The 21420-nt window shown below is 37.5% G+C and overlaps 1 protein-coding gene across 3 annotated transcripts; it reads right to left on the reverse strand.

The window, feature by feature from the left end:
* Positions 1-469: 469 nt before the first annotated feature.
* cblc (Cbl proto-oncogene C, E3 ubiquitin protein ligase) lies at positions 470-17242 on the reverse strand. Of its 3 annotated transcripts, none has more exons than XM_026184587.1 (14): positions 17095-17242; positions 16030-16407; positions 9602-9748; positions 9367-9523; positions 8940-9061; positions 8434-8571; positions 8260-8347; positions 8002-8133; positions 5375-5560; positions 4687-4839; positions 4444-4490; positions 3272-3346; positions 3058-3113; positions 470-1728 (listed from the first exon to the last, which is right to left on the reverse strand). In XM_026184587.1, exons 2-14 carry the CDS (start codon positions 16401-16403, stop codon positions 1598-1600), a joined length of 1806 nt encoding a protein of 601 aa, XP_026040372.1. In that variant the 5' UTR covers positions 16404-16407; positions 17095-17242; the 3' UTR covers positions 470-1597. The 3 variants fall into 3 exon arrangements, with proteins under 3 accessions (XP_026040372.1, XP_026040373.1, XP_026040371.1); XM_026184588.1 differs by having other exon boundaries at positions 5375-5557; positions 16030-16410; XM_026184586.1 differs by having other exon boundaries at positions 16030-16410.
* Positions 17243-21420: the final 4178 nt, after the last annotated feature.

Below are 21420 nucleotides of genomic sequence, written 5' to 3' on the forward strand. Positions count from 1 at the left end.
TTGGAAACATGAGTTTGTGCATTACTTTCTTTATTAAAAAAATAGATAAACTAAATAACTACATTAAAAAGATCATGTTGGTGTATGACAAATTTTTGGATCTTAGATAATCTGTTTTAAGGATTTTGTTTTTCTTGTTTAATCTGCCTGTACAGAGAAGCTGAAGAATGACATCATCATCTGGCTCCCTCAGTGAGTGAAAGAAAGGATCGGCCCTGTCTGCGATTTACTTTTACACGACACAGTTTAATATTTCCATTCACTGATGAAATACTTCAGACAAACAGCTGAGGCTTATTTTATATTTCTGTGTGTGCAGGTACGACTATCAGACTCTAGATTACGACATCACACTGGCCAAAATCTACCAGCCCTCAGAGGTGATTGAGGCTGTTATACTGATCCCATCGCCCACGTGCTGGACAAAAAAAACTAATAAATGAAACTTCTTAATATACACACATTTTTTGATTGGTCTGTTTGTATTTAATGGAAAAAAGAACATCAAATAAAACTTGAAGACCAAAAATGCATCAGTTACAGGTTACTGTATTTATAATCAGTTACAGATGTAAATAAAGCGCCTTCACATTATTCTGACCGCCTTTTAATGTATCACTTTATGTCTGGATCAATTCAGCATTTATCATTTCCTGTACAGTTTTGATGGTAATCCTTCTACGTCAGATATAGTAACACTTACATATCACTTTCAATATAGTTCACGTCTGAACTGCCTGAAGTCACACAAACTGTGCATGTTTCTCATGCATCTTTCCAAGTTACTCTGTTCACTAGAGAATGACCTAAACAGCAATAACCTGTACATAATAACGCTCTCTCTCATTCTTAGACTGAAATGTTCCTCTGTGATGCATCTTTGCTTTTGCCCTTCCAGAGAAAGGGTCTTTCTGTGACTCTGTCTTGGAGGTACTTGATACAGCTTGCTTAGCAATATCCTGCAGCACCTTAACACTCACACATACTCAAAGACCCTTATTTGGAGTGACGGGGAGAGAGAAATAAATGTTCAACAAGTCTGGTTAAAGTACACATGCAGCATGTCTTCTGCATGTAGGTCAAATATCATATCTGAAGAAATTGTGAAACACTTTTATGTAAAACTGAATGACTGTAATGTTATTTATCTGCTGTTTTCAAAGGGTTACAACTGCTTTATCAATATAGAGGCCCTTCTCTACTCTTATAACATTTACAAGAACAAACTTATGTTATAGATTAAAGAAAGAGGTAGGGTTTTTCTATTATTTAATAAAAATCACATTGTCAATTATTAAGCCTCTCCTTAATTTCTGTTTCAGAGTGTCAGTAAATACTTTAACTCCAAAGAAGATCTAATGTGACACTATATTTAGGAATTAGTACTGAACCTACCGTGTTGCTAATGGCAGTGCAATTATCAAACAGTAGGAGGCCACAGTGGGCAATTTTTCTGTTAGTCCCAAACACTCCACTCATTTTCAGCAGTGCAGCATGCACATGGTAGTTTGCAGCATTAAATATTATTTTTTACATTCAACAAAGGCTGATTTCTTGGATGAAATTAAGTCTATTGACTCTACATGTTGTTTGTCACTCAGGATGACATTGTTCTCTTCATCTCTCCCTGAGCGTACTTGTCTTTTCTGAGCCCTGGTCTGCTCATCTCCTTTTCCTTATGTCTTCTCTCCATTACAGGGATGTTGGGTCCGAGCCAGGGTACTCCACCTATACACAATCAAACAGAGATTTCACGTGAAATGCACAATATTCACAAGAAGTCTAGCGGGTTAAGGTGACTTACGTTATTCATGTAAGTGTATAGAATCTCATCTCCAACTTCTGATAAAATACTAAAACAATAGTACCTAAACCTAATAAATAAGAGCACCTAAGGGGAATTCAAAACAAATAAATTTCACAGTTTTGACCTGAGAAAAATGATCTCGGTGCTACCATTATTATGCTAATGTACTGCAATTCGTCAAATATGAAACTATTTTTAACAGTATGAGTTCAATTTTCTAATTTCCTGTCATGACAAGGTGAACATGTCTGAGATGTAGAATAAAAATCATAAAGAAAAGCAAGTAAAGCTTATTAAGCAAACAAATATATCCCATTCAAGACCTGAAGAGGCCTATTTTTCTCTGCAGTGCAGCTGTGTGTCTTTAATGTGTTTTTCATTTTTTTTTAGAGAAACACCCGTAAAAAACATGTGGTTCAAAGCGTTGAATGATTTCAGTATGTTTCTAACTGTTTTCCAGTCTTGTGCATCAGGTGAAATTTCTTTAGTTCGTTTTAAGATGGAAGGTCCTCTCCATGTTTGCTCACATTACTGTATGTAAATGGCCTGTATTTATATAGCGATTTTCTAGTCCCTAAGGACCCCAAAGCACTTTACACATCCAGTCACACACACATTCACACATGATGGCAAGCTACATTGTAGCCACAGCCACCCAGACGGTATCTGAAAGAAATTTAAGAAGCACGCATACAGCATAACAACATATGTAATTCACACTTCTGTATTAACTTGTTGCACATTATACTTTTTAAAACATGTTTAAGGAAGCATTATTCTTATTTCACCAATCATGCAGCAAGTATTCAGACAAGTCAAATTAGCAATACCACGCTGCACTGACAATGTTATTGAAATAGTCAGTTATAAGTATTATCAGCTCCTCACGTATGGTAAATGGCCTGTATTTATATAGCGCTTTTCTAGTCCCTAAGGACCCCAAAGCGCTTTACATATCCAGTCATCCACCCATTCACACACTGGTGATGGCAAGCTACATTGTAACCACAGCCACCCTGGGGCGCACTGACAGAAGCGAGGCTGCCGGACACTGGCGCCACCGGGCCCTCTGACCACCACCAGTAGGCAACGGGTGAAGGGTCTTGCCCAAGGACACAACGACCGAGAATGTCCAAGCCGTGGATTGAACCGGCAACCTTCCGATTACAAGGCGAACTCCAAACTCTTGAGCCAAACTCTCATCGCCCAGCAAAAGAAGACGAAAGAAGGTTGTAACAACTATGACTTACTGTCGTCAGCTCTCTGAGAGGAGGAAGGAAAGTTTGCTTCTCTCAGGTGTTCCACGCTGTTTTACAAACACATAAACATACCAGTAAATTAACTGCTTCACATGAACCATCCTGTCATTATGACTACTAACTGCACTACATGCATAAAATTGAATAAAAAAAAAAAAAACTTGTTTATTGCTGTGAAATTTAAGTGGAGACAGGAGTCAATCACCTGTGAGAGAAAGGGCGTGGTCTCAGCTCACCAGCGTATTCCTCTTCACTGCCGCGTAAACCCTCCGTTCGACAACTAAATAAAGACAGAAAAATATATTTTATCACCTGAGTTGTTTTTTTAAAATTTGATAAATCATTGTGTAAATAATGTATTTTCCATTAACCTAAGCTAGTGATCCTAGATAGAACAACCATCAAGAATAACCTAACAAGCAAAAACAGAAACATTTGGATTTTTAAAAATTACCTCTCGGCTTTAATGCGTAGTTACAAAGCATAGAAACATTTTAATTATTTTAATAGTCTCAATATCTGTATAGATTCAGTAACTTGGCTTGCAGGTCGCCTAACCATTTTTAATCATTTTATGATTCCTCTAATTAAATATTGTTTGCCAAATAACAATTAAATCTTCCTTTCCAAAACAAAATGAGAAAATAACATTAAAACCGGTGTAGTTTGTAAAATTAGTTCATCAAAGCCATCAGTTGTCACAGAAGCAGCTTTTTACTTCTCTGAAAGAAGACTACCAGGTGACTATAAATAAAGCTAGAATGTCATGGATCTTAATTGAGTAGCAGGAAAATGCTCTTTCTAGCATACAAGCAGAGAACCTTGATGTAATACTACTGCGATCTCACCCGCAAGGTTATTAAAGTAAACTAAAATCAAACTAAGAACTAAAACAAGGTGTGAAAAAACATTGTAAAACATTGTAACATTGAAAAAAAGAAAAGAAAATTAAGGTAGAAATATAAAGGTAATATCTTTAGTTTTAGTATCTCTTAGGTTGGTAAAAATGTTATTAAAACTTGCTGGTGAGGCAATTTGCAATAAAGGATTGGACATGGTTTGTAAGACTACTACTTTCCACTACTTAAAAAAAGGTTTTTATTGTAATACGTATAATGATTTTCCTAAATCTTGATTTAGGATCATGATTTAGGATCATAATTTAATAATTATGAGACTAAAGACATAAAGAGACTAAAAAAAAACCTAAATTAAAACTTTTAAATTAAAACATTTTTTTGTTTTCAAACAATAAAAACTCAACTAAAACTTGATGATCCACTCTGGACAGAGATAGAAACTAACCTGAACTAAAAAAGAAATGGAATGAAAATAAAAACTAATTACAAAATACAAAACTATAACAACTCTGCTCACCTGTTTGTCTGTTTTCTGTACCTTTCCGTTTCACTGCTACTTTGAGGCTGCAGGAGAGAACAAACACAGTGACTGTACGGGCGTCGGCTATTGCGCATATGCACACGGCAGTTGGTAAATCTTTTCATTACTTTTTAAAAAGTTTAGTCTCTTGGAGAACTGGACAAATGCAACATCTCACATTTTCAAGCTGCCATAACCAAGAAGAATATGCAACTAACCTGAATGCCAGCAAGAACTTACCGAATAAGAGTTGGAGTGTTTGGGCAGTGTCTTAATTTCAGACGTCTGAGACTGGACGGAGGGAGAGGGACAGCGTGGCATTGTATTATTTTTAGGGGGTAAAGGTGGAGCGCTAATGTGAGAGCTGGGATACTGGAAGTCCAAACTGGAAAACTGGAAAATAAATAAATAAAAATGATAATAAAAAAAATATCACTCAATAGAGAGAACTTCTTTTAAAATCGCAGAAATGCGAATGAGGATGCATGGTGCACACAAGGTGCCTGGATTTTACTGTATAACAACTATTTAAACACAGAACTACAAATGTCTATTTGTATAGTCAAAAAGATGTGCAGGTGGTTTTATGAATCTATACTTGGGCGATGTTGCTTTCAAGTGACTATATATAGCATCCTATAACTAGTATTGACATTAAGCAGAAGGTACATTGCAGTCTAATGAGTTTGCATGTGCTTATTTTATTAACCAAAGATTAATGACTAATTTAATTTTGTCCAAACGATGACGTCGAATGAAAACTACATGACAAAGTTGACCTGCTAGAGGCTATACATGCAAACAATTATTTTCTCTTAACCCGATGGCGGGCCATACTATGGCTGTTGATGGCAGACCAAAAACTCAATTTGCTAGCACAGCACAGCTAAAATTAAACAACATGGAACACGGAAATGTATTTACACACCTTCCTCAGGGCAGCTATTTCCTTTACCATTTCTTCAATATCCACATGATCCTCTTCGTCGTCGTCATCATCGCCCTCCTCCACCAGCACCTGATCGCTGACTGGCACGTACGGCTCCAGGAGGATGGACTCTGTTCCTCTGATGTCGCAGCGGCAGTATGGGCAGGTTTGGCCAGCTGACTTCTGCTAGATGAATATCAACAACCCATCATCGGAAGAGGAAAAGAGAACGTTCACGTGAATGTGAAGAAACACCCATTCTCTTCAGCAGATTAATATCTTTTAAATTGTACAGTATGTAGTGGAATATGTTGAACATGTCTTCAAAGACAAAGGCCTCTGGCTGTTTGAAAGATAAAGGTAGTGGAAAATACCACGTTCAACAGACCCTGTAGATTGTGGTTTTCCACCTCAACATAAAAGGGAATCGTTGTAACATTCTGCTTTTGCTTCCGCTACTATAGCACAGAGCCTTTGTGTTTTTCCAGGTTTTGATGTGACCTCGATTTGTTAATATGATTACACAGACTGCTCGCCATACTATGTTATCTATTTTTGTACGCTGGTACGTCTCTAGTTTTAACAGGGATTAATGTTTATAGGGAACCTCACTACAAAATAGTTCTTTTCATTACATTAGTTCAAACATACGTTAAATCTAACTGCCCGGAAGTCTTTTGTTGTGTCAGATGATCGTCATTAAAATCCCTACTTACAAATTTTTCACAAAAGAAACAAGACATAGATTTCACTATAGCTGTGTTTATGACTAACAGAAACACCTTTAACCTCTCATGAACAGTATGCCAAGATAATGGTTTATGCATCTTGCACACAGTTGTACAGAAGGAGCAATGCATACTCAGCAGGAGTTTTTTTTCTAGATGTTTATCAGCAGCTAAATTATTGGGCCGTACTCCAGATATGACAGAATGAATGAGTTAGCAACATGCAACAGGACAGAAATGAGAGGATATGTAGGACATTTCCTTGAAACAGTGATGCTGTTTGCCATCTTGGAGATGACATAATCGATATGATGAGACCAAGATAAAGAGACGTCTGACTTAAAAACTTCATGTTTACGTTTCCAAACAACAAATCAATCGAGATCCTATCAATAAAAAAATTCAGGGCCACTGTAAAAGCATCCCTACTACAGAAATATGATGCATGTAGTCTATAAATGTTCTATTTCAAACTCTTACTGAATTTAACATACACGTTCTGATATTTGGTATGCTGCTGCAATGCTGATTTTGTTTTTGGGTTATGTTCCTTACACCTTACATGTCTATGTAAAGTAAACTTACAGTTAAAAAGAAAGTTTGCTTAACCTTAATCTCATAAAACTTACAACTTTTCCGTTGTGGTGTGGCATCCATGAAGCTCTTTGAACTTTCTTTTCAAGTTAGTCTCTTTTTCTCTCTCTCCCTTTCTCCCTCTCTCTGCCTTTCTCCTTCTCACATTACATGCGCACACTTTTTCTCATAGTGAATGTCACCGATGCAGCTTAAGGAGGATGTGAGGCTAAGCTCACACAGGAAGTCCTGAGCCAAATGTCAGGACATGTTGCTCTGCACCTTCAAAAAAACAAACAAAACACCTACTGAATAGGTGGAGGGCTTCTAGCTGGGATTGTCTGAGTAAAAGAACTAGCCAGAACCATGAAGCTATACTTTGACAGCTCCAGCTTTAATTCTGATTGGACGTCTTCTTTGTCACTCTGTAACTCGAAAGAGGAAGCAGGAAGTTGGGGAAGCCCCCCTGGAAGAGAACAAACGAAGTGCATACAGGACATGCTGTACACATGATGACTGAATTTTCTTTGGCTGAGAAATTTCTGTCATCTAAAGAGGTCAAATGTAAAGTGTATTGAAACATCAATATCACATGATATTCTGTACATTGTCCTCAGATTTTCACGTTTATATTATAGTGAATAGGCTATGAGCTACTTTGTATTATCTCTATTATATACAAATAAATAATGGTGACATTATGAGAGGATGATTCTTGAGTGTCATGCCTTGGCTATCAAGCTATAAAATCTAATAGGTCATCTAAAAATAGCTCAACAGAGCACATATTACAGGTGCTTTATAAGCATTGGTGCACTCGATATTGCCTGAGCTCGACTATAATTTTTCATGTAAACAAAAAAAAAGGAAAAAAAGAAAAGTGGAAGAGGAAAATCACAGCCATGTAGAAGTGTGATAATTCCATATTATTTTTTGAAGATAATATATGAATACTGGGGGAAAAAATAAATCAAGGTAGTTTTTCAGAGTTAAAATAACTTCTTGCCAATCCTACATTTTAATAAAGTGTTTGCATGAGAAATCTTTTTTTGCACCAACCCCAAACCACATTCAAATAACCCGCATTGTTACAGTACAGCAGGACTGCAACCAACGACCAACCCGTGGCCTAAAAAACTATATCTAGTTCAGCCAGCCCAGACTGTTTCACCCCAATGAACACACAACAACGGTTACAGTAACTGTCTGTCTCCCTTCAACGTCTCTGTATGAGCGGGATATATTTGAACATGCGTCTGTGAATTTGAATGGATTTAAATAGGTTACAGATTTGAAAACTTTGAGTCCGTGGATGAAGATTCATACCTGCCAGCCTGTGAGGCAGGTTTGGCACAGGAGATGGCCACAGGGCTGAATCCGGGTGTCTTTATCCCTCTCTGTGCATATCTTACATAGCTGGTAGGTGCTGCCGATCTCACAGTAAAGCTCATACTGTTCCTGTTTGGTGGTTGTATTTAGTCAGAGAGACAAGACAACATCTCAGGATATTATCTGTTTTGTCTTGGCAAAGGTTCAAGATGCTGCAGTTAAATAGATAATGATGTATAAATTGCAGCCACTCACTTCTGTAACTTTAACTTTTCCTCTGCTGGCTGGTTCACACAAGCTTTTCAAGTCAGGGTTCACATCCCGGCCATCTGGGTACAAGTAGCTGCAGGCACAGAAAAGCACGGAGCTTAGAGAAAAAACACATAAACAAAAGAAGCAATTCAGAGGAATGTACATGTTTGTCCTAACCAGCCCTGATTGAAGCCTTGAATCAGAGCTTGGTAGAGAGGTATGTCCTCCGGGATAGTCTGGATGATGGCACCATCAAATGTCACGTGGCCAATAGCCCACTCTCCCATTTTTGTACAGCTCAGACGAAAGATATAGCTGCAAGGAAAAGGAAAACATGTAGCTCACACAGAAAATGGAAAAATAACCACATTAAGAGACATTGAGGTTTTCCAGAAATATCAGCAGAAGATTTTACACAATTTTCAAATGGGGCTAATCAAATTAAATTCCTCTCATTCTCAGCTATAATAACAATAAAAAATTTGCACTGCATGATACTTTTGGCCATGGCTAATGTTTGTTTGCAGAAACATTTCTTGAATAAACCCCCAGAAAACTAAAGGTATAATATTGGAGCAATAAATGAAAAGATTCTCTTATTTATATATATATTTAGAATCTTGAGACCTTTTTCATATTTTCATACTTTTTGAATATTTTCTGAGTGATGCATGAATCCTCACCTCCCAGGTCTGTGCAGGTAGTGTTCCAGACGAGCTATAACCTGGTCATAGGTGAGGAAGGCCATGTAGCCTGGATGAGTCACGGCCAGCTGGTTCCAGTTCATTAAAAGAGTCCTCCACGGCTAAAAGAGATGAGGGAAGAGGATTTGATCTTGGATACTGCATGCCTTAATCTTTTGCACGCCCTTGTTAGTGACACTGTCCGGTCATCTCCTCTAAAAGGGCAACTGATCTGTTTAGTGTTTGGATTTGTTCTCTTTGAACAAACATGAGCTTTAGCGGTGCTGTACAGTTTTCTTATTTCATCTATCGTGCAAAGCTACAGTAACTAGCTACTGGTAACAAACCATTCTCCGACAAGCAAAAATGCAAATAGACATATTTCCTACACCATCTGGTTCTTAATGTAACAAAACTTTCACCTTACCTGAAACAGTCGCGTGAAAACATCAAACTCAAACACAGAGATGTGATCGTTGCAAGTTAAGTCAATGGTTGACTTCAGAGCCATAGATTCCATCCCTTCCTCAAATGGATGTACATTTCTCAGCTGTTCTTTAAAGGTATTCCACTGCACTATACACCTGTCAGAACACATGCTTAATGTTTGGTAGATGTAAACATACACATAAGACGATGTCAAGAAATGTTTCAATACTAACTTGTCGCCAAATGACTCCCTCCAAAAGTCCTCAGCTGCAGATAACGCCACCCTGTATTTGTCACCCTGAAAACATCCTCCTGGATAAAAGGCCTTCAGCTCCCACAGCATGTGACTGAACAACAAAGTCAGCTTGGTCAAATTCCTCCTGAGAATGAAAGACGTCACAGACTTTAAGCTCTGGCTGCAGAAACTTTTATAGAAACATTTATAGTTTTGCTCCACAGTGTCTGAGTAATCATGCAATACAATCTTTTTCTAGGCAGAAACCCTTGTGTTTGTGAATCTCAAGTATACACAGTGTTCCTATTTAAAATGAGTTTTCCTAAAGCTTTATGTAATTGCATTAAGTACAAATAGATATCTGAACTTTTAGCACTGGTGCACAAATATAGGCACTGTTATATACTACCTTTCTGTTTCAGTTGCAAGAAATACAGACACTTTCCATAGATACAAACACACAAACAGAATCAAACACACTCAACAGGTAGTCCACCTTGCAAACAGGATGCTGCCTGCTGCATGCTTGTCTGTAAATACCACAAAATGTTCCATTGGCCAGTGTGTCACTTTAGGCCAGTCTCAATAGTCTTCTCAGGCACTTCAAAGGCTTTCTATAAATATAATTGATATTTTTGATAGTTTTATTTTGATGCTACACATATTTATAACTTTTAGTTTAGTTAACAAAAAACTTTCTCTTTTTGCTAGAAGCAACTTGGTGCAACTCTCAAATGGGAGTATATTAAAAAAAAATAACAACAACAACAACAACAACAGCAATAACACCTCCCCACCACATACACACACATACACATGTTACATTCAAGCATGCTATAATGTGTAGTGTTAACAAGTAAGGGTCTGTCCTCCTCCATGTGTTTTATGCAGCACAACATGTATAAAAATGTGTTAAAAAGCTAGTGCATGTACTACTACTGAACTTTGAAAACACAGAAGCTACGGACATTTAGATATGCTTTCACTTTTTACATGTGGGCATTACTTTACAATAAATACAATGAACAAGTAGAGGAGGGCTTTAATTGATGTTTCCATATTTATTGTCTATATTGACTAAAAAACACTACTGTCTGTTTCAGCTCTCTGTGCACTAATCCCAATCAATAATTCGAGTATTTAAACTTACTAAGGAAACTAAATTTCGTAACACAAAGTATTTCCTCTTTTCTAACACTTTTATGATGCAACTCTGGAGGCAATCATAACTGTTGAAATATTTAAAATTCTTTAGAAATCTGCTATTGTGGAAAGTGGTTATAGACTTTCCACCTCAATGAGAAAAAGAAAACCCTCTATGGTGTTAAATAGAGTACTCAAGAGTAATAGTAGAGGAGGAGGCGGGAGGAAATGTGTAAGCCACATCTCTCACTCTGGCTGGGCCTTTGTACTTAAAAATATCATTCAAAAGACAGAAACACTGCACTGAATAGAACCATAAACACATCAGCTAACATTAGGGGAAGTGCTTGAATTCCTTTTATTATGAGATATAATAATTTGCATTATAGTAATTTGGTGTCATTTGTAGCTGAACATTGTTGGCATGTTCCTCACCAGCTTGTGCGTGACCTCAAACAGTTTGATGTGAAGTTCCTTGTTACTGTTGCTTTCTTTCTTTTTTTTGCATCACGCAGCAAAACAGAATTACTTCAAGTAATCTCTGGGTCAGTAACCACCTTTGAACTCTGCCAGCACCAAACAAGATGTTCCATGGTGCAAGATTTCAGATTTAATTGACAGGTATGTAAGTGAAAGAGAGCCGCTTGCATCGAACACTATGGGAATATTTCTCCAATTTGAAACAATTCTGCATGTTAATATTTAGAATCATAATCATATAGCTATTATCAGTGTTTCTTGTTTTTTCAAAGAATACAGATTCGTGTTTAAAACCATTTGCAACACCCAAACTATGTGGTAACCACTACTTGTTTTATAATATAAATTCTGCCACAATTCAGAGCAAGACTATTATAAATCTACTCCACTTCAGAAATTTGATAGTTGTGTGTAGTTCTACAAAACACTATGTGAGGCCCCTTCCTCAGTCAAAATGACAGTGCACAAATATTTAAAAAAAATAGATAAATAACTGACAGATTTAAATGCATCATAAGTAAGTAGCTAGAGCTCTTTAGATATAACGTGGCTTGAGGGCGATCGTGGTTCAAGAGTTGGGAGTTCGCCTTGTAATCGGAAGGTTGCTGGTTTGAGTCTTGGGCGAGACAGTCAGTGCGCCCCAGGGTGGCTGTGGCTACAATGTAGCTTGCCATCACCAGTGTGTGAATGGATGGATGACTGGTTGTGTAAAGCACTTTGGGGAACTAGTAAAGCGTTATATAAATACAGACCATTTACCATACGTGAGGAGCTGATAATACTTATAATTGACTATTTCAATAACATTGTCGGTATTGCTAATTTGACTTGTCTGAATACTTACTGCATGATTGGTGAAATAAGAATAATGCTTCCTTAAACATGTTTAAAAAAGTATAATGTGCAACAAGTTAATACAGAAGTGTGAACTACCTATGTTGTTATGCTAATGCTGCAGCTGTATGCGTGCTTCTTAAATTTCTTTCAGATACCCTCAAAGTTGTCAGTGTTTCGCTTATGATAATCTTCCAACCGCTAAAGCTTCCACTGTTGGTTTCTGTCGTCTCAAATAATAATTAGATCTCACTTCTGTTTTTAATTTTTAACAGGCAGAACTTTCATGTAAAGAACTGCTATTTCAGCTTCCAACAGTCAAATACTTTAAAAGCAGACTGAAAATTTGCTTATTTGTATGAGCTGTAGCAGTACAATCCAAAAAAACCGATGAGAATATAAAAGAGATTTGTTCTGATGTCTAAACCACAATATGTATAACAATTTGTGAACTTGCCACATGACTGACCATGCAGGATTTGTGGTATGAGGGCCATCTGTTGTACATGCTTGAGATTCTTGAAGATGACGACATAAAACTGTAAATATGGGTTATGTGATTTTCATATTCTACGGGAAAATCATCTTTGAAAACAGCTGCTGGCTGTGAAATTTTAGCAGAACTGAGCGTACATTGTGCAGCATGCAGTGGACTCTATAGAGTTACAGCCAGCTCCCCAAATGAACCAGCAGAAGGGATAAGAATGATATTTAAACTGTAATTTTGATGTTGATATAATTATTTGTTTATTAACTTTGTCTTTTAACATGCTAAATAAAGATTTTTTTCAATGTATAATATAACCGAGCTACTTCAGTTAGTAGATCACTGTCACCTCAAGCAGTTTTGTGGTTTGAACTGACTATGGTCAGGTGGAACCTTTCTGTGTCTATTTTTACTGTGTGCCCCAGTTACTTTTCACCGGTTAAAGGTTTACATGCAAGCTTAACTAATGGTGCTAAGTTGGTTGCAGGAGTGGGGGCTGCTCTCTATATTAACCCTGTGATGGAGTAGTGACCCGTCCAGGACAAAACTCCACTTATTTCGCAGTTGCTGCACAAATTTTGAGCGCTGCTTTTCAACAGCAAACCGGCCAGCGCCTTGGAATAAAGCTAAAACATTAAAATGTAATATCAAAGCACATGAAGGTTAATGCAACTACATCCAGTCAGAACAAAAAAAAAAATCATCATCAATCATCATCACCAGCTAGTTGATAAAAGATTGGACTATATTTTAGTTGGTGCTCACCAAGAACACTGCAAATCAGCTTTTCTTTATTCAGCATTCACGCTAGCTAATAAATTTGGCAGGGCGCTAAACTTGTGACAACAGAATAGTTATTTGCTCACTCAGTTCTGAACTAACACCGGTTGCAGGTTGGTATATTCGTAGGCAAATGCGGGCAAAAAATCGTGCTCAAGGTTAGACAGTCTCTTTCTCACACTGCTCAAATTCAAAGGATGTTGTTGTTGTTTTTTCTAGTTTCCCCATATTAGCATCACAAAAGTGCAAGGTTGGCTCTTTTCCACCTTAATTATTAGTATTCCAAACAGGTGCAGGAAAATGCAGCCAACACTCCACATATAAGTAAGTCTATTAAGCTGTTCCAGAATATCCACTTGAATGAAACAGCAGACAGAAAGTTATAGTACAAACAGAAAATATAAGTACAGAGAGTAAAGTCTTATTTTATTTTGCCTCAGCTTCTATAGGTGGTTTAAAATAGTTTTTTCTTCAGTGCATTTAATTTGTTTAAGGATGAGCTTAAACCTCTATCACTGCTTTCAAGTAAGACTTTTAAATCAGGCAATTATAATGGGCTATATTTAATTTGAACTTTTTTTCCTTTAGTAATGCACAAGTGGTATAAAACCCTTGGTCACAGGATACTGGAAGAAGAAATGGGGGAAGGTTTTGCTTTTTTCTTTTATAGTCTATTTAATATTCCTGCAGAAGTTGAGTTTAGAGAGACAAAACTCTTATGGTTTCTGTTACTTAAATTCATTCCCACAAAATTGACTAGCCACAGCACCTACATTAGATACTCTACACAAGATTTGACACTAGATCAAATGACGTAAATTGAGAGTCTTCGTATTTTACAGTTCCTTTGGTATATCAGAAAAAAAATTGGCTTGAGAACATGATCTGGTTGAGAGTGAAGGAATCGTAGTGTAATCTGGCAATAATAATATCAGATGGATGTTCACTCATTTTGCTTTTTATAATTTTCTGTCCAGCTTCTTTTATTAGCATCTGGTTAAAAACACATTGTATTTGCTTCGATTAGGAAAGCTCGGGTATTTGCGTTACTTGGATCGGCATGGCCGATTTCATTTGTGGCACCAAAAGAAATGGAAAGTCTGGAAAATTCGAATCTAAGATCTTACAGTGACTTGCAAGACAATTGGTATGAAGCGGAGATGTCAAACTCATGGTCAGTGGCCACATACAGACTGTTTTAATCTCATTTTGGTCAACTGTTGCACAATACCAGATTAAATAAGACCTCAGACCTCTTTTAGTCTTAAAGAAATAGAGGTACATTTTAACAGTATTTAAACTTCAAGCTTAAAAGTCGTTTATGACTCCATTATATTTCATACAGGAATATGCCACATAAAATGTCTTGTTTCTCTAATCTGACAGAAGTTCTAAAACCTTCTTAGATAATTAAATAATTTCATTTTTCAACAATTTTACGCAAAGAAAAGTTAACCCAATTCATCTCCGTCAGCTGAATGGCTTTCATCATCACTTTTGGCATTAAGTATCTGCCTACAGTAAAGCTTGATATTCCAGGTCTGACAGCCATGGATTACTGCAAAACACTACAAAGCAGTGATTAGAAGTGGTAAATTAAAATAACACAAGTCCATAATGATGACAAGCACGTATATTTACATAGCAATAAATTATCCAACAGAACTTTCTATTGTCCCTGCCACACGAACAGACTGGTTCCTGCAAGAAACTATGAAAAATTGCAAACAAAGTGGACAAATTCATGGGTGAGAAGCATTTTGATAATTAAAAACATCACATAGGTACATATAAAGGTATGACTGGCATCATAAATGACCACTACCTAAAGATTATTTAAATAATAAAACAAATATCCGAGCTGTATTGTGAAAAATAAGTGCTGTTGGTCAGTTTTTCCATATTCAGTCAGGCTGCCATCGTTACAGTTAGTAATGCATAGGCACGGCTCCTTAGCTTAACCATCCCTATAATCGAGGCGTCGTGGTAGGCCGTGCTTTTGAGAAGTCTGACAATGCTTCACACCTCGTTCGGACAAAGGCCAACATTTCAGACAATCACCTTTATGACATGTTCAGTTCTTAACAACTTGATACACAACGCTTCCAAAATTCGGTCAGAAACTGATTTCCTACTACCGTACATATGCTGCTGTTAAGGAAATTTGACCTGTGAGACTTCTGGAAAGCTTAGTGAGGATTTTCTTAATTACTCTCTGAAAATCTAAAAACATATTTTTGGGGCCAAAGAAACAGAAATTTGGCAGATTAACCTGTTAATCTGTCGCCCCCCCCCCCCCCCCCCCCAAAAAAAACAAAAAAAAAAACGAAAGAAAATGTATTATTATTTGCGATGACTTCACATGTCTTGTCACTTGTCTGAACAAGGCCAAAATACTGAAAAAAAGTGCACGCTTTCACATATAAGAGACTGGAGCTAGGATGAGTTTGCATTTTTGGTTAAACTGATGAAAAACATAAATGTAATCTAAACAAATGCTAATTTTACAAATGTCACAATGTTCTGTTATAGTAAAAATGTAATAATGAGTATGTTACACAGAGTTTTCTTTTTCTTAAAAAAAAAAGTTGTTCTTTGTTTTCTAAACAATTTCTTGGTCTTGAAACATTTTGGTGTTTCAAGACCAAACTTTCCCTCTTCCCCTGCATGTGTATGTAGATGCCAGCCAGGGGCCCTCTCACCTGTAAGTTGAAGTCTCTTCATATATCTTCCTCCGTCCTTCTTTAAACAGCAGTAGAGCCCGCTCTGTCTTATCAAAGAGGTTTTTGATATGGATCCTCAGGTACTCTGCCTCGTCTCCGTGTGGCACCTGTCCACCTGCCTGCCTGAAGCCTTGGAAAGGCTCCCAGACCTGGATGAGCAGCACTGAGGTCTCTGACAGCAGCTGTGGTAGGTATGGCGGACTATTTCTCAGTCCAAGCCGAGGGGTACTGCACAGCTGTTGGAGTTTATCCAGTCTTCTGAGGGTCTTGCCCACGAGCCGAAGATCACCACGAGTGGGGGGCCCGGAGCTCAAATTCGGGCTCCTGGACGCGCCCAAATCTGCTGCCGCCATTGTTCTGCTAATGTGAGGTTTCAGGTGAAGTCAACCAAAAACTCAGTCTGTGAGTCTGTGAGTGTGTGTGTGTGTGTGGGGGGGGGGGGTGTCAATAAATATCTACAGTTCTTCTGTGTCAAGAGATGTGTAATCGCAATTTTTGAATGTGTGAATATTCATAAGCAATGAAGCTAGTGGTTGGTTCAAGTTTTTGAGCGTTCACTCTGATATTTGTCTTTAGAACGATATTTGCATGCCATCATGTTAATCTCAGAAGCATGCATCTTGTCCTCCTTAAACTGCATCCATTGTTGAGCCATAACAATCCAGTAGTATTACATTATCCAGCAACAGACAATAGGAGCAGTTACAATTACGTTTCATTTAAAAAGGAAAAGAAAAGTGTGCTCTTCCAGCCAATACAGCCACTTCTACTGATTTTTCGCTCACTCCTGTGTTCGTCTTTCAGAAATACGAAAATACAAGTGCTACAAAACAAATTCTACATTGTAAGTTTAACTTAATACGGGCCTTACAACACTCGAGGCCAAGAAAAGCACTAAAAATAAAACACAAAGAGGCACTGAGGCTAACACCAAGCCCTCAAAACATTTGAAACTTCTGCCATCACGCTCCCTTCTCCTCTCTCTCTCTCTCTCTCCACCCCTACACATTTATAGCAGATTTTAAGCACTGTACTCTTGCTTACCAACATCTCAGCAGCAATGCAGTCCTAGAGCTAGTGCATCTACTGTCAGCGCAGCGGAAACATGTTTTCTGTCATGGCCTGAAACATTACTGTTTCTCCTTTGTCTTGCTTGATGTCACTCTGCCCCTCGTCTTGATTGTCTTGCTGCAACCAGGAAACCAAATAGGTTTGTTTCTTTGGTCTATTGCTCAGGCAGACAAGCGGAGGGAGAGAGAGAGAGAGAAACAGAGGGAGGGAGAGAGGTGGGTGGCAGGGAGGGAGGAAGACAGAGAGGTGTGGACTCAAAACTAAACTTTTACTAAGAATGAAAGCAGAGTGCAGCTAAACTAGTCACTATCCAGACAGGTATAGTAACTAATGAGCTGGACGCCTGTGAAATGAATACAAAGGTCAAAGAACCGTAATCTTCACCTCACTGTTTTGTCTGTATAACGTTTAAATTAAATTTAAAAATTAAATTAATTTAAATTAATTTTAATTTTAATTTTAATTTTTAATTTTTAATTTTTTTTAAAAACTGTATGATATTTTCTTGAACAATGTATATGTAAACTTCATAATCTTAACACCTCATCTGCTGTGCTTTTCAAAACATTTTGAAGACTTCTGGGCACTGAGTTTAGAAATTTCTTGAGTTTTGGTCTCAGAATTTAGTCCAATTCTTTTTTCTTTAAAAAAAATTAGTCCTATTGTTGCCTGATATAGGTTTTCAGCTGCTGAAGAGTTTGTGGTCACACTTGATGTATTTTTTTTATTTAACCATTGAGCAAACATTCTCAAGGTGAAAGATCTGGACTGCAGTCCAATTCAGCACTCGGACTCTTCTCCGATGAAGCCATGCTGTTGTAATAGCTGCAGTATGTGGTTTTGCATTGTCCTGCTCAAAAATACAAGGCCTTCCTTGAAACAGACATCATCTTTAGGGGAGCATATGTTCCTCTAAAACCTTTATATGACTTTTAGGATTCACAGTTCCTTAAAAATCATGCAAGCTGCCCATACTGTGTACACTTACACTGCATCCCTATACCATCAAAGAAGATGCTGGAAGGTCTCCCTCTTCTTTAGCCTGGAGGCCACGGCGTCTGTGATTAACAACAAGAATATAAAATTTGGACTCATATGACCATGGATCAAATTCCGACTTTTAAAATGAGTCTTGGCCCACAGGACACAACGGCGTTTCTGGAGTATGTTTAACTATAGCTTCCATTTCATTTGATAGAGCTTTAGTTGCTCTCTGAATCTTTTGATGATGTTATGCATGTTATGTTATGTTATGTAGATCATGAGAGTTGCAAAGTATTTGCAATTTGATGTTGGAAACACATCAAACTGGATGTTGGGAAACACTGTTTTTAAATATTCCATTATCTTTTTATGCATTACTTCACCGATTTGACAGCATCTCCCAATCTTTAATTCTGAAAGACTCTCCCTCTCTAAGACGTCTCTAGCTAATCATGTAACAGATCACTTTGCTTAATTACTTTCTAGATTAATTGCTGGATGTTCTCCCTTTTTGACATTTCCCACTTTTTCAGCTGTTTGTTGCCCTGTGGCAGAATTCTTTTGACCTGTAGAGACATCAAATTTGAAATGAACACATTTAGTGGATGAAGGTGTCCAGTTTCCCAGTTTGAACATTTGTTCTATTGTGCATAAAATATTGTCTTCTAGTTTTCATTACGTTCAAATTTAAAGAATGTCACAACTTTTCTGGAATTTGTGTTGTACTTGGGGACCAAGACAGAACCCATTTTTAAGGTAATTATATATAGCTATGGGAGCCAATGAAGTGTCTTCAATCCTGAGGCAATGTTATCACATTTTCATGTATCTGTGAGGATTCTGGCTACTGCATTTTTAAAGTTTGTCTTTTTTTTAATCATCTTATATCAGCACAACTCAAAACACCTCCCCGGTATTTAGTAAAACTCAACATATACATTGTTCAAGAAAATATCATACAGTTTTTAAAAAGCAAAATTTGCTGTTTTTGTCAGTTTCTGTGGTCAGGTATTTCTTTCATACTTTGCTATCCACCTAACCACTTCATAGCAAAGAGCACTGATCTGCTAATGGCTTTTCAGGAGGCTGATAGCACAAATAATAACCATGTCAAATATACGATGTTCGCAAAATGCTAAAGTTAAAAGAAAACAAACTAAACATTAGTCTGGAAAACCTCCAAATTTTTCATTTGGATTCATCACTTCTTAAAATCTGTTGCTACTAATTTTTAGTCCAGTTCATGTGCAGCCTTTTCTCCATTTTCCCCTTCATTAAGAATAAGATCTCGACAGGCACCTTTCCACCGAGAGCATTTCTGATGAGGCTTCAGTGAACAGTACTGAAAGGCCAGATGCATCTTTTAGGCTCTGTGTCAGATCCTTGTTGGATTTGTTCCTTTTTCTTAAGGACACGACTTTCATCTACTGTATATATTTTTTTCTAGGCCTGACACTTCAATCAATACATAAAAGGTGAAAATAGTCAGGTATGAAGACTGAACTGAAAATGAGTGAAAAGGCAGCCCAAGAAAAACTTTAAAAGACCAACTACAGATCAAGTCCTTCTAAAAATAATTACAACAAAGTCTGGTTCCTTGGAAGGGAAAAAAATGAAGCAAGGAGAGGTGGCTTGAGATTTTGGCACAGTATGTAAACTGTACTGGGACTCAATCCAGAATGGACAGGAGCAGATACAAATCCCCAGGTGTGAAATGTAAATGAAAAGATTTTCATTTTACATTTACTGACATATTTTCATTCTTGCTCTTTTTTGATACCGAGTCAGTATCTTGTTTAAATTACATTTCAAACAGGTATTACATATACAGTAGATACATCTAATCATGCATCGTCTAAATGAAGCCTGGCTTGAAGTATCCACAAGGGGGAGACACTAACTCAGCCTATCAGACTAAGCACATCCAGTTTTCAGCTGCCAGTGCAGTCTTTTCATTTTATTTTTATTTTTACTTTACTTACACTACTTTTCACTTAAATTCCAGTTGACTCTGCGTTAAGTGAAGAACATACATATCACATTTCAAAAATGCTTTGGTCTTTTGACTCACTAAAAGTCACATTTTCTGTAGCTGTAAATGCTGCAGTAGGTTAAGTGCTCCTCCATCTGCTAGTAATAACAGCTATCAAACCCACTAATCAGGGGAACACATCAGAAGTTTGTTTAGGCCCAAATTATTTATTTATGTTTTTGCAAGATTCAATTCATGTCTGCATTTTTTTTTAAAGATTCAAGATGCACCTGTGCTCTCAGAGCACAAGAGGGCCCCATTTCAGTGTTTTGCAGCTTGTGTCCATATTTTACTTTCTATCATCTATGATTATTACTTCACCTGAAGCCTGAATTAAGTCCCTAAAATGTTAAATGAGTGTGAGAAGATGTTCTGTTGACATATATTTGCATCTTCTTAAATGTCACCAAACTTCAGTAACTTCACCAAACTTTCATCCTGCTGTAATCGATATGAAGTGCGTGTTCAGGATCAGGCCGGGTGTAAAAGAAGTAAGCATGTAATTTTCATAAAGGCTGACACTTAAATCCAGACCATAATGCTTGAATAACCCAACAGCTGCAGATCTTGTTTGTATAGTGTCAGGGCTTTTTAGGGACTTTAGACACTATACTTAACTTTCCGTTGCCCACTCCACACTTCAGTGGAAAGAGGAAAGTCCCAAATTGACCAAGGTAATCTGAACATGGCAGAGGGTGGGGTGGGATAAGATTAAAGATAAGAAGATGAGATGTGATTTTTGCATGTGTTTGCATTTTCAGGATTGCATGCAGAATTTGATATCAGGAAAGGTGGGTACCTGTAAGCGTAGCAGTAACATGAATTAACTGATGAGTCAATCTTCCTTTATCCCTAATCCCTTTGGAGATTGCTTGAATTCAGCTCTGATCTGCAGCCTGGTGATATCACCAACTCAAGGCAAGGGATAAACTAATCAAATATTTGAGACAAATGCTGACAATGTCACATTAAGCCTTATTTGAACTAAGGCAGCATTGTGGTGAAGGTGTTAGCACTCAACTCCACCATCTGGCTGGGACCCCGTGCTTGCACAGTTTCTCCCAGACATGCAGTTAGTGGGGTTAGGTTAACTGGTAATTTTTAAATTGCCCCCTAGGTGTGAGTGTGAATGGTTGTCTATATCTCTGTGTTTGCTCTGCGACAGGCTGTTGAGCTGTCCAGGATGTATGCAACCTCTCATCATTAGAGGATCCTTGAAAATTTCAAAAGGGAAGTTTACCTTTCAAAATCTTTTGTCTTTTGTCACCTCTTCCTCATGAAAT

Source organism: Astatotilapia calliptera, chromosome 11 (genome assembly GCF_900246225.1).
Source record: "Astatotilapia calliptera chromosome 11, fAstCal1.2, whole genome shotgun sequence".
Lineage (NCBI taxonomy): Eukaryota > Metazoa > Chordata > Actinopteri > Cichliformes > Cichlidae > Astatotilapia > Astatotilapia calliptera.